The 13,641-nt window shown below is 56.1% G+C and overlaps 1 protein-coding gene across 2 annotated transcripts in view; it reads left to right on the top strand.

Annotated features, from left to right (window-relative positions):
- The window catches only part of GLI2 (GLI family zinc finger 2), a 261,956-nt gene that overhangs the window by 207,078 nt on the left and 41,237 nt on the right, over positions 1 to 13,641 (top strand). For both annotated transcript variants that reach the window (XM_015109910.3, XM_077956852.1), the window contains 2 exons: positions 8,963 to 9,165; positions 12,964 to 13,149. In XM_015109910.3, coding sequence (XP_014965396.3) covers positions 8,963 to 9,165; positions 12,964 to 13,149 — 389 coding nt within the window. The remainder of the gene's footprint in view (positions 1 to 8,962; positions 9,166 to 12,963; positions 13,150 to 13,641) is intronic.

Raw genomic sequence — 13,641 nt, 5'->3', positions numbered from 1 at the left:
CTGCTGTAAACACAGTACCACAAACTCAGTGGCTTCAAGCGATAGAATGTGTTCTCTCAGTTTTGGAGGTCAGAAGTCCAAAATCAGTATCACTGGACCAAGATCGAGGTGTCACCAGGCCGTGCGCCCTCAGAGGCCCCCAGCGGAGACTCCGCCCTTGCCTCTCCCAGCGTCTGGTGCTGCCAGCATTCCTCGGCTCCTGGCCATGTCCGTGTAGTCTCTGTCTCCCTGTTGCATGGCCATCTCATCGTCTGTGTCTCCGATCTTACTCTGCTGTCTTAAAAAGACCCCATGATGGCATGTAGGACCCACCCAGGTGGCCCATAATCTCCTCATCTCCAAATCCTTGCCTTAACCACATCTGCCCAGTCCCTTTCCCCAGTAAGTTCTCGTTCACAGGTTCCGGGGGCACAACATGAACATATCTCTGGGAGATCTCATGAGCCCCCCACATGCCTTCCCTCTGCTCCTCAGACAGATTTGTAAGATCACTATTATAACCGTTCAGTGAGGGCACATGCATGCTCCCAGGCAGGAGTGAGCTGAGCTGAGCTGGGACCCACGTCTTCTGCAGTAGTGTCTGTGCTCTTCTCTGGACACACTACCTGCTTTGTTCATTCCTTCCTTCCTTCCTTCCTTCCTTCCTTCCTTCCTTCCTTCCTTCCTTCCTTCATTCAAACAGACATGTATTTGAGCATGCTCTATGTCCCTGGCATGTGCAGGGCCAGGTACAGGGCCAGCAAGTGAACAGAAACGGATACAGGAGACAGGGCGCACGTGAGCTCGAAGCTGAGGACATCTGGTCATCAGCTGAGATGGACGTGCTCAGGTCAGGGGAAGGAGCCACCGAACGCAGAAGCACCGCAGGAGGATCCTGACCTTGACCTGGGGCTAGGGAGTGCCTTGGGTGAGAGGTCCCTGAGCTGGCACCTCTGGGAGGAGAACAGGGGTTAACTGGGTTAAGGGATGAAGAGGGAAAGGGCATGACTGGAGGTGCAGACATCAAGGGGCAAAGCTGTGAGGGGCAAGCATGGCCTGTGCCAAGGACCAGAGAGTGGCGTACAGGACACAGAGGGAAGAGGCAGGCCCTCGCCACATGGGATTGTGGCCCTTCACCTGCTGCCACTGAGGTCATAAATCACCCCGAGAAGCAGGCACGTGGTGAGGTTTGTAGGCTCATACCCCCAAGTGACTGGACCTCCTTTTCTCTTCATCAGCAACAGCCCTTGGACCAGTCTGGGGGCACCTGGGTCCCTGTGTTCCCACCTGCTGCTGCCGCTGGCCTCACCATGGCCATGCCACTGGTGCTTTGGGACTCAGCAGTGCTATCTGTTAAATGGGACACGAAGGACCTGTTCCTGCCTGTGTCTGGCCCCACTGACCAGCACAGATCTCAGAGCAGAGCCATCTCTGGCATGCCAAGGGTGGGCTCCTCCTCTGGCTCCGACCCCCTAGTGGGACAGCCCACCCTGATGACTGGTGCTGAGTCTGGGTGAGTCAGCAGCCCTCAGCTCCACATTGTTCAGCTTCTCCAAACAGGCACCAAGGCTGGGGCGTGGGGGCCCCAATCCCTGCACTTCCTTCGCTTTCTCTCACACCTTGAGGAACACGCCGGTTCTTGTCCCCGCACCTTGGCTTAGGCAGTGCTCAGGCCAGACGCCCTCCCTTCTCCCCAGCCCTCAAAGTCTTACTCGTTTCTCAGGCAGAAGCTACACATCCTCCAGGTACACATCCCCCGTCATTCTCGCTCCCAGGGGAGCACCCACTCTGAGGGTCTGGCATGCTCACTTAGGCCCAGCCAGCTGCATGCTGAGTGACACGTGGCTGTGCAGGGTGCTCATTACCTTGACCTCTTCTTTTCTCTCCCACCAAAAATCTCACGGCAGCAGATGGGGAAGGGTCCTAGGATTTGATGCTGAAAGGTGTGGGCTGGGTCTACCCCACTCTCTGAGCTGCTTCCATTTGCTCATCTGCTTGATGACAGGGGTGAGCACTAATTGAGCACCTACTAAGTGCCTGGTGCTACACTGCATGCTTTCCATGCTTGGCTCATCCTACCTCAGAGCTGCCCCACCTGCAGGCAAGGGATCCTGAGGCTCAGGGCACATAGCACTGAGGCTGCAACCGCACCAAAGCCGTGATTCAGACCGAGATCTGTGACTTCAGGGTCCAGGTTCTGCTTACCAGTGGGGGTGGTCCCCTCAGCCTGCACTGCCCCAGAGTCACCTTGGGGACCAGCTGAAGTTTTGCCTGCCAGGGGACCACCAAGCCAACCTTCTCGAGAACTGAGACAGCAAGGGTGGAGCCAGCACCAACCTGCATCTGGGTGGACCATTAGAGATGTCAGCGTGCCCAATCCGACTTCACAGAGGCAGAGAGGCTGGCCTCTACTCCGGCTCTGCCACCTCTAGCTCTGCAGCCATGGGCAAGTCACATGACTTCCTTGAGTCTCAGTTTCCTGGTCTGTAAAATGGAGATAATGAAATCTGCCTTGCCGGCTTGCTGGATGTATTGCACATAGTAGGTGTTTTGCAAATGCTGACAACTTTGTCAGCAGCAGCAGCGTCCCTGTGGCAGCATCCACAGGGTTAACACAGCAGCCGTCCAGTGACACCTCAGTCTACTTTGTCCGTTCTCCCTTTTCTCCTCTTCCTTACTTCCATTCTTCCTTACTTCCCCTCGCCACCATGCTGACCCTTGGACCTGGTCCTGAAGTCCCATCCAAGGGCTTTGCCAGGGATCTCCCACTAGGGAGGGAAGGAGAGAGGGAAGAGGAAGGATCCTGCTAAGGAGAGGCCTTTCCTGGCTCTGCCCGCAGCCTCCTGGGGCAAGGACCCAATCATGGCCAGCAGGCCAGAACCAGCATCGGGAAGAAGCACAGGCGTCCTCCACTGCGGCAGAGTCAGCCGCGACGCCGGGCTCCTGCTCTTTGTTGCTGCTGCCGCTGGTCACTAACACGTGCACAGCACACACACATACACACACACACACACACACAAGGAGGAGGGGCTTTGATTGGTTGTTCTACTTACCCAGAGTCCGCTGCTGTGCCTCATGCCCAGACACAGAAGGACATGCCCAGCTGCACCCTCCAGCCTCGGCCACTGTGGGCAGGATGTCCAGGGACCCTTTCCTGTTCTGCGGGTGGGTGGATGGACAGGTCCGAGCAGCTATGGCTGGGGTCTGCCTTGCAGGGTGCCAGGCCCGGGATCATTCTGGGCAGTGGGAGGCTGTGTGGGTCAAAGCCTGCCTTGACAGGCCTTGGCAGTTCCCTGAGACATAAAAACTTAACTCCAAGTGATTCAAACAAACAAACAAATGTTTTAGCTTACATAACTGAGAAGGCCAAGGATGCTAGCTTTAGGCAGAGGGGCTCAAATCAAGACACTGGCTCTTCATGTCTCAGCTCTGTTGTTCTCTGTGTCATCTTCCTTCTTGGGCTCTCCTCTGATGGCCTCCAGCAGCCCCAGGCTTGCACCCTACCAGCTCAGCAACCCTTGCAGACAGAGAACCAAAGACTCTAGCCAAAGCTGCTGTCTTGGGCACATGCCCGTCTCTGAACTGATCACAGTACTAGCGATATGGGATACGTTGATCAGCTGGGCTCAGGTCACGTGTCCCCTGCCCAGAGCAGCAGAAAGGAAGTGGGTTCAATATAGACCCAGCCCAAAGCACTCTGTGGGCTGTGCCCTGTCCCTCAGGCATAACTTTCATACACACACACACACACACACACACACACACACACACCACACAGCTTTGTGCTCCAGCCTTTCTTTGCACATGCTGCTTCCTTTGTTGGTAATGCACTACCTCGTGAACTCCTGTTCATCCCTCAAGACCCAGCCCTAATCTCATCTTCTCTGAGAAGCCTTCCTGCACACTTCAGAGTTAGAGAATCACTCCTCTGCCGGAGCCCTTATCATACTGCCCGGTAAGTACCTGATTTCATGGGGCTGCCTCTTTCCCCCTGGGCTCTGAGCTCCCTGCAGGTCATTAGGCACAGCCCTGTTGGGAGTGTGAACAAATATAAGAAGGAACAACTGGTGGCTCAGATGAGCTCAGAGCTGGACTGAGGGGAGAAGGCAATGCATAGGAGCAGTGTCCTGAGCTGAGAGTCCTGCAGAAGGCCTGGCTGTGCCGCTGGTTGATTGTGCCATGGGAGTGTGTGAGGGTGTGCCCATGTGTATCTGTGATGTAGGAGACTGTGGCCATCTTTTAAATTGAGCTCATGCAGTTGGCTCCTCCTCCCATCCTAAAGGTTGTCTCTTTGAGCCTCTGCCCAGCTGTCAGAATTCAAGGCCTGGTTGGCCACGGCTCACACCAAGGCTTAGTGCCTGCAGTACAGCAGTGTGGAAGTGGAAGAAGAAAGGGAGGTTGCTGCTGGGGTCGGCCTGAAGCGGTGGCTCGGACTTCACCAGTAGTCGCCTTTCCTGGTGAAGTCTCCACGGCTCGGTCGTCTGTTCACCAGCGCTGGCAACACCCAGCATGATGAGACCCTCAGCTGCAGCCTGGGATGGGGGCAATTGTCCAAGAAAGAGGGGCGCTGGACCCTGAAGGACCTGCTGTGTGGTTTGGCAATGCTGGCGTGTTTCAGGGCTGCTGGGAAGCGCCCTCAGGCCCCACATGTTGTGTGATGCTGGCAGTTCTGCCTGTTCTGGCCCGTTCCTCGGGCTGTGTTTGGTCTGTCAAAATGACCACCTCTGGGAACATGTGTGCCCCTGGATCCTTAGCGGTCATCACAGCACAGTGGGGTGGGGGGTTCCAGCTCCCAACCAGAGCAGGGTGGGATTGTGTGTGATGACCAGGTAGGGGTGGGGTGGGGACCGGAGACAGAGAAGGAGCTGAAACAACTGGGAGAAAGCTCTCCTGGCCTCCCTGATCCTGCCCACACCCTGAGCCCTGCTCGCCACCAACCAGCGTCATCAGGAACACCCACTTCCCTGCCAGGGCACAGGCAGGGGCTCCAGCCCAGCCCCCTCTGGGTTGGTGATGGTTCTACCACCTGCTATCTGAGCACCCTTGGCCAAGGGACCTGGCCTATCTGAGGGTGTTCCCATCTGCAAGATGGGCATGAAGTGCCTGCGTTGTGAATGTTTTATTTGAATTCATAAAGGAAATATGTGCATGTGCCCTGCCGATGGCTGGCACACAGTCAGCCCTACCCTGGGGAGATGCCACATAAGAGCATGGCTGTGATCTTACTGGCCCTATGCAAAAAAGACATCACGGGAGGCTTCCTGGAGGAACTGTCTAGACAGTCACTGATGGCTACATTGGCCAATGGGCCTGTTGTCTCAGGTATTGTGTGCCCTGGGTTCCCCAGCCAGCAGACACTCTATATTCCAAGTTGGCTTGTTGCTGAGGAGGGAAGGAAAGGGAGTTAATGTTTATAAAGCCCCTACCAGGTGCCCAGCCCTGGTCTTTTCACACTACCCTGGTGAGGCACCAGAGAGGAGCAGCATTCTGGCTGAGGCCACACAGCTAAGCGGGAAGGATTAGTGAGCCAGCGCCCTCGAGGGGACAGGCAGTGCCAGGTGCAGTGTCCTGCCCCACCCCGCTGCATCTCGGTAGCATTTGTATCTGTCTCCGGGGGATGGCTCTGTGGCTCAGATCCCCCTCTTCCAGGCCTGGCACTGCAGCCTTCCCTGGCACAGGGGAAGAGCAAGGGTTGCTCCGTACCCTTGAGTTGAACCTGTTGTGGGGCTGGCCTGTCTCTCCACTGCCCCTGATAGAACCTGTTCTGGGGTAGGACAGTGGCCTCTCCCAGTTTCCTGTCTGGTCACACCAAGGGAACAGGCAGTCCTGGACAGCGGTGCTGATGGGGCAGGCAGCGCCTGGATGAGGGAGTCCCAGCCCGGGAGTGAGGCCCGCTGGAGGGGCCTCCTGCTTGCCTCTCACTGGCCGCACAGCGTGGAGAGTGACTCCCCTGTCGACGCAGTGTGCTCGTGGTCAAGTGCAATGGTTGGTGCCATTTTTCCATACCCACCTGTGGGGCACACAGCCGATGCTTACTTCATGGGGGCTGCCGTGAGGATATAGTCCAGGCGCCCCTGCAGAGACCCCTGGACATCCCTACAGAGCCCAGGGCCTGAGAGAGGAAGAGGCCACCCTGGGCTACACCTGGGCTCCTGATTCCCTTGGTGATGCACGCGGTGGGAAGGGGGAGGTGGAGTCTACCTTCCCCGAACCGTGGCAGCTGCACTGTGGAGACGCAAGTCCCAGTTCCTCCATGTGTGACCCAGGCCCCACCTGCCACCTTCAGGCCCAGCTGCCTCCATGGCAGCCCCAGACAGTGGTGTGCGTGTGGCCGTGACAACACCTCACTCCAGGCCTCTCAGGGGAGGCTCACCTGGCCAGTGGGATCTGGGTCACCTTGGCCAGACTGGGCCTGCAGTGTGGCCTCACCATGTAGCTTGAAATCCCCATGTGATCACTGGCTTTCACAGGGGGACTCAGCTGTGGTTGGCACACCCCACAGGGTAACCCTGGTGCCAGGGAGGCTGGCATTCCTGGGACCTAAGAAAGCCACCTAGGGCCACCGGCATCTGATCACAGGCTACTGTGACCTCAAACCCTGGCTGGCATCCTGCAGACTCTGGGAACCTGCTCTGCCTGGAGTGTCTGGGGAGGACCGAGGAGTCAGGACAGGAGGCACCTCAGCTATTCTCCCAGCCTGTAGACACCCTACGTTCTGCTGAGCCGCACTCAGCCTTCCAGAACTTGTATCCTTCAGCCCAGGTCCGCCCCCAGGAGCCACACAGAGGTGATGTCCCAGAGCCTTCTCTTCACAACCCGCACATCCCATGGCAGGATGTGAGTGTCATCCTGCTGCAGTCACAGGCCGGAGCCCACAGGACCTGCCCTGAACCAGGGATGCCTCAGCCTAGCCCCACTTCTCCTCTCCCGGGCACACATAGCAGCCCCTTCCTAGGCTAAAGCTATCTGTTAAGCCCCCCACATTTCATGCCGTTCCCATGCACAGGCACCCACCTCTACAGGCAGGCTGTGAGTGAGAACACCTTGAGGTTGTGACTTGTGACTTATTCCACAGTCTCCCTCCCATGGTGCTCAGTGGCTGGCACACAGACATGTGGCTGTCACTGATTCTGAAGGTACCTCTGAGCACCTGCATGGCGCCAGTTCCTTGCCGGTGCTGAGCATGCAGAAGTGCCTCAGACATGCCCTGCTCCCAGGCAGAGCCCGGGAACCTGGGAGATGCACCTGTCAGCCTGAGCCTGGAACAGTGCTCCCTAGGGGAGCAGAGAGAAGGGATCTTGAGGCAAGAAAAGGGGCTTCAGGGAGGGTGCCACCTGCTGGGCTGACAGGGATGAGGAGTTTGCCGCCACAGTATAGGGTGCAGGAAGGCATTGGAGGCCAAGGATTGGCGTAGGCAAAAAGACAGAAGCAGGTTCATGGGATCTACATGAGCAGAGCAGTCATGTCTGCTGAAGCTAGACAACCAGGCCGTGGAAGACTCCCTCCAGGCCCGGCGCAGCGGCCTCCCAGGGGGAAGTTTGTGAAACCCAGATGTGAGGACATCTGGATGTCACCTGTTTGGGTCCTGGTTTGTACTGTACTGTAAGCCTAGTTTTCATGCACTATTGAGCATGATCAGTAATTATCTCTGGTCTGCTCAGCCAACAGACAAATCATTTCCTCCCTGAAATAACCGATCCCAGCAGTGCCCTTTCACACGTCCAGCGACAATCCAGTGTGAAAACTGTGAGGGCCTCCCGGGCACTGCTGGGTTAGCCCTCAAAGTGTGGTTCTAACCCTGTAACAGCAGTTCTCCTTTCATGACTGCCTGCCGTGTCTCTGGCACAGTTCTGGGGACTTTCATCCTCACGACAACCCTATGAAAAAGACACTACTGTGATCCGAGTTCCGCAGATGAGGAAACTGAGGCTCGGAGAGGTTACGGTGTGATTCGGCTGGGATTCTAACCCAGGCTTGTCTGACTCTAACACACTCTCTTTTCTTTGCACAATGTCAAATTATGTACTGAAGAAATCAAAATGAAATCTTGGTAAATGTGGTTGCTGGTGACTTAGCTGTGGTTTCGCAGCTGTTTCACCGTAAAGTCTGATTCATCTTTAATGAGTGAGTTTTGGAGTAGATGACCTCAAAATACACCTACAGCTGTGTAGAGGCCCCAGGTCAGCAGACCTGACATAAGGGCCCGAGGTCACATTGAGTGGATTCCATGACTCTTGGTGGGCAGATTGGGGGACATGAGGGTGGACCCTGGCCATGCCAGCCCAAGCCAGGAGCACCAAGCCAAATGCACACCTGACTGTTGGGGCATCTGAGAAGGGTGGCTTTGTTAGCGCTAGGAGGAATTCCATGGCGAGGAGATATTCCAAGATTTTAGTTGGGGCTCACCAATTTCAAAACTCGCCTTGAATCCTCACCCTGAGGCCGAGCTGGTCACACCAACAACCAACCATCCAACTGAAGCCAGAAATTCTCCACTTGCAGGGCATCTCCTGATCCCCCTGTCTTCTTCACATATCCTGTTAGCAGTATGAGCTCTTTGCGTTTTACCTGTGGTATTCGTATTTTCATATTCTTTTTCATACATGTTTCTAGCACACAGGCCTGTGCCCGGCCTCGAGGAGGCACTGGGGAAGCCACAGTGCAACTGTGACGTGTGGGCGGCCAGGTGTGCCTGTGCTCCAGCAAGTCCAGTCGCGGGTGCGAGGTCCATTCTCCAGCGTGGGACTGGCGGGTGGGCGCACGCACCAGCCTGGAGCTTTCAGTCTGCATTCGCTGGCTGATGCTTGAGAGTTCGGACTCGAATTCACAGATGACCAGGGGATGTCGGTGTAGCAAATAATAAGTGCAGGTTGTTCTGGAAAGTCTTTCCAGGAGAGACAAGGACTGTCCATGTCGGTTTTGGGGTCTTGGTGGGGTCCCCTCTGTGTCCTCCTTCTTAGACGGCTGTCCATTGTCTCTGCAGGCCCCCCGCCCTGAGTGGCAGCCCTGTCATCTCTGACATCTCCTTGATCCGGCTTTCCCCGCACCCGGCTGGCCCTGGGGAGTCCCCCTTCAACGCCCCCCACCCGTACGTGAACCCCCACATGGAGCACTACCTCCGTTCTGTGCACAGCAGCCCTACGCTTTCCATGATCTCTGCGGCCAGGGGCCTCAGCCCCGCTGACGGTGAGTAGGGTCTGGGGATGGGAAGGGGTAGCTAGGGCATTGGGGCAGGGCACAGCCAGCCTCTCTCGCACTAACACTGTCAACTCCCCAGCCTTGGTCTCCTTGAACAGTGACCAGGCTGGCGTTCCTTCACACTACTTCCAAACAACAGGTTTTTGGTTTTTATGCTCATTAAAGAGCACTTGGTAAGCACTCTTTTGCATGCAAACCATATATGATTTACCGTAATAATAACAGTAAGGGGCTATCCAGGTAGGTCCTGTGTAGCTGAGAACCACTGGTTGTAACCAACCAAAGTCTGCAGGAGCTGGTGTTAGGAAAGGGGATGTTGTGTTGGGGTGTCTCATGCAGAAGGAAGGCGGAGTGGGCTGGCTGCTGCCTGCGTCTCTGTTAGATCTACCCCTTGCGGGTTAACACAGGAGGCCTCCAAGTGGCAGCCCAGGCCCTGGGGCTCCGGGGATGAAGCTGTGGCATTGTGTCTCTCAGTTCAGATGCTTGACAGAGAAAATTGATTGGCCCGGCTCAGAGATCAGATGGCCACCCCTGGTGTGACTAATTTCAGCCAGAAAAGGGCAGGGTCACATGGTACAAATATGTCTTTATATGTATAAAGCAGATCTAAAATTTTATACTTCTAGTCCCCACCCACCCCACCGACAGACACATGCAGACACATATTAGTAACCCAGACATTTGGGGGCCAGTCCCACCCATGCCGTCTCCCTGGGAAGTGCAACCCCACCCATAGTGTGGCATGGCCCTGTGCCACCCCTGACAGTGCTGCTCGCCACTCATTGTCCCCATCCTTGAAAGCAACCCAGTGCATCTTCTCAGAATACACGAAGCTGAGACTTGACCTCTCAGGCTAGAGGACATCTGCAACTTGAACTTGAGAGCCCCATGGGCAGAGGCTCTGGGAAATGTGGTCCCAGTGAGTCTCTTATCACTACCAGCATTCTCCCCCAGAGGAATGCATCCTCTTCCAACTGGTGGGTGTGACCATGAGTTGAAGCAGAGGCCTGGCTCTGAGAATGTGCAGGCTGGAATCTCACGATGAAAAGGAGGCTTCCAGTTTTCAAATGTGCAGAAAGCCTCCGTGAAACGTTGACTCATCTTCCTGGCATGGAGGTTTCCCCTTTGCCTGGTCCTCACCGAAGAGAAACCAAACAAGGCAAATGGTTGTAGCCAGGGGGCTTGAAAATGGCTAGCCGGAATGTGGCACCATTCTGAAATGGCCCCTCAAAGTCAGAAGTCAGCCCTGAACTCTGCGTGTGTCCCCTGTGTGGCCGTGACCAAGCTGGGGTGCCCTGAGGCCTGTGCTGCCTCTACGCCCGGCTGCTGTCTTGTGAACAGTGGGCCCAGCCCTGTCCACATCACTCCTGAGGTCCCAGTGCTGGGATTACAGGCGTGAGCCACCGTGCCCCGTCCATGACGGGCTGACCAAGAGCGAGAGGACACAGCTCACATTCCAGATTCTGTCTGGCTCACACTAACACTGTCAACTCCCCAGCCTTGGTTCCCTCGGACAATGACCAGGCTGGCGTCCCTTCATACTACTCCTGAACGACAGGTTGATGCTCACACCTAGTATGGCAGCTGAGGGGTGCCACCCAAAACACAGGTCCACAGCCTGACCCCCAAACCTGTGGGCATTCCCTCATTTGGAAAAGCGGTCTTTGCACATGTCATTAAGTTAGGTCTCTTAAGCTGAAGAGATCATCCTAGATGATCCACACAGGCCCTAAATCCACTAACTGGTGTCCTTACAAGAGACAGACAGAGAAGGCAGACACAGTCACGCCCGTCCAGGGACACACACAGAGTCCCAGAGGAGAAGGCGATATGAAGGCAGAGGCACAGATGGGAGTAACATGGCCACAAGCAGGAAGCTGGCAACCAACAGAAACTGGAAGAGGCCAGCAACCATCTTCCCCTTAAGCCTCTGGAGGGAGCATGGCCCGGCCAGCACCTCAATTTCAGATTTCTGGCCTCCAGAACTGTGAGAGAATAAAGTTCTGCTGTTTTAACAACAGTTAACACCAAGTTTATGCTGATCTATTACAGCATTTATCCTGGGAAACTAATACACATGGTAACAGGGCTTCCAGGGAAGAGGCAGATGGAACCTGGCTGCTCTCCCAGGGCCGGAGCCATGAGAGATGTCTGTGGGAGGAAGGAACAAAGCACCTTCTGGAGATGCTCAGGAACCAGGGACACTGTATTCCACTGACTGCAGTGTCGCCCATGAAGAGCTGGGTGGGCTGGGCACAGTGTCTCATGCCTGTAATCTCCGGACTTTGGGAGGCCAGGTGGGAGGATCACTTGAGCCCAGGAGTTCAAGGCTGCAGTGAGCTCAGAGCGCACCACTGCACTTCAGCTTGGGCAACAGAGTGAGATCCTGTCTCTAAAAAAAAAATTTAAAAAGGAGCTGGGGGTGGTGAGACAGAGCTGCCCCTGGACGAGAGGCCTTTGACCGATGGAGCACCATGCTATCTATGCATGAGTTCAAGATAGACACTGAGGTAGCTCCTGGAACACCCACGTACCCACCCACAGCCCCGCCACATAGATGGGACCCGGCTAATTTGCATGGCCCTGGCTCCCACAGGAAGTAGACCAGATACTCCGAGGCCTCATCAGCCCTTGGGCTACTAAGTGACCAAAGATGGCAGATTAGGCTCAAGAGCAGCTGGCAGGAGGTCTGAATTCGAGTCCTGTGTGCACTGCTCGGTCCCAGCCCCAGAGCCTGCCGCGTGAGGTTTGGAAGGTCATTGGCGATCCGAGGCAGTGTTGGCCAGACCATGTGTGACTGGGGTCAAATGGGATCTCCAGGGAAGGTTTTGAGGGAAGTCGGGTAGGCAGCAAGGAGTAGGGGAGGGAACTTTGGGCATGCACAATGGAGGCAGAGCCTGTGGGCGATCAGCCTGGCAGGAGGCCTGAACTCTTGGGAGATGCAACAGGAGATGGCGAGAAGGAGGCAGAGGAGGATGGCGGCTTCCATGGCCCGGTCTCCTCTCTCTGCAAAGCACATAAGGGAGCTCTTTTGGAATTTGTCGGGACTGCTAACAGAAAGGCTGCACTGCACAGTGGTTAGGAGCTTGCTTCCTGGATTCAGACTGCCCTCTTTGCACACCTGTGGACTCTCGATGGCGGTGCTAGGTTTCCAAGCTCCCATTTGTTTCCTGACATCATCCTGTTGAGGGCCAGCCTCCCTCAGATGCTCTGAATTTCATCCTCGCTGCCTCTTTCCTAAGCCCTGGGCAGGGCTGACCTCAGGGTTGAAGCAGACAGCCCCGAGGCTCTGCGCTGCAGGGATAAGGATGTGTGTCAGGCCGGGAGCTTTATCTGGCCAGGCCTGGTGCCCTGGCAGGGATCTCACCCTGAATGTTCAGGCACAGATTGACCTGGCCCAGCCGCGTGCCGCCGAGGTGCCTCTGTTTGCACCTTCTTTTAACTTTGAAGACTCTGCTGGACTATGGATCCTGTTGACCTGGGGCTCTGGGATTCTGAGGGGCATGGAAGCAGAGTAGGGGAAGATTGTTTATGAATCTGATGAAATGGGGGAGTACAGAGGGCGGAGTTGGGCCTCCTTCAGCAGCAACACTGCAGCTCATGCCAGCCAGGCCCAGGCACGGCACAGTGCAGACAGTGGGGCAACGGGGTGAAAGTGCCCAGGAGAGAACCCCCCACACCAGGTGTGCATTTCTCTTTGCTTTTTTTTTTTTTTTTTTGGGGGGCAGGAAAAGGCGCAGCCAGTGCCAGGTTCTGACGGCTTCTTTCTCTCCCCTCTGCCCACAGTGGCCCAGGAGCACCTTAAGGAGAGGGGACTGTTCAGCCTTCCTGCTCCAGGCACCACCCCCTCAGACTATTACCACCAGATGACCCTCGTGGCAGGCCACCCCGCACCCTACGGGGACCTGCTGATGCAGAGCGGGGGTGCTGCCAGCGCACCCCATCTCCACGACTACCTCAACCCAGTGGACGGTGAGTGACGGCCCCAAGGGGCTGAGGATGGGGCTAGCGGTCCCCTCTTGAGGCTGAGAAGGTCACTCGCTGTTTCTTTTGGGGACGAGGGCCCTTACGGAGAGGTCGGGCTGTACCCCGATGCCTTGCAGAATGGCTGTCCACTGACACTGAATCTTTGGACAACACTTACTGAGTCACCACGGGCCAGGAAACATCGTAAGCATCGCAGACACCACTGCAAACGAAGCTGGAACTTACAGTGTGATGGGGAGAAACAGATGCTAAGCAGCTCTAGGAATTACATATGAAAGCAGCCCATTACAAATGGACGGGGAAACAAAGCAGGGGCAGGGGAGTGAGTACTGGGTGAGTGGGGTGCAGTTTGGAATGGGGAAGTCAGAAGAAGCCTCACTGGGAAGTTGACATCTGGGGGCAAGTGCTCCAGGCAGAGGAAACTGCAGTGCAAAGGGCCTGAGGCAGCAGTGGGCCTGCCGAGCTCAAGAAACAGCC

Source organism: Macaca mulatta, chromosome 12, assembly GCF_049350105.2.
Source record: "Macaca mulatta isolate MMU2019108-1 chromosome 12, T2T-MMU8v2.0, whole genome shotgun sequence".
NCBI lineage: Eukaryota > Metazoa > Chordata > Mammalia > Primates > Cercopithecidae > Macaca > Macaca mulatta.
Note: the sequence above shows the minus strand (reverse complement) of the source record. Positions and strands in the feature narration are given on the sequence as shown.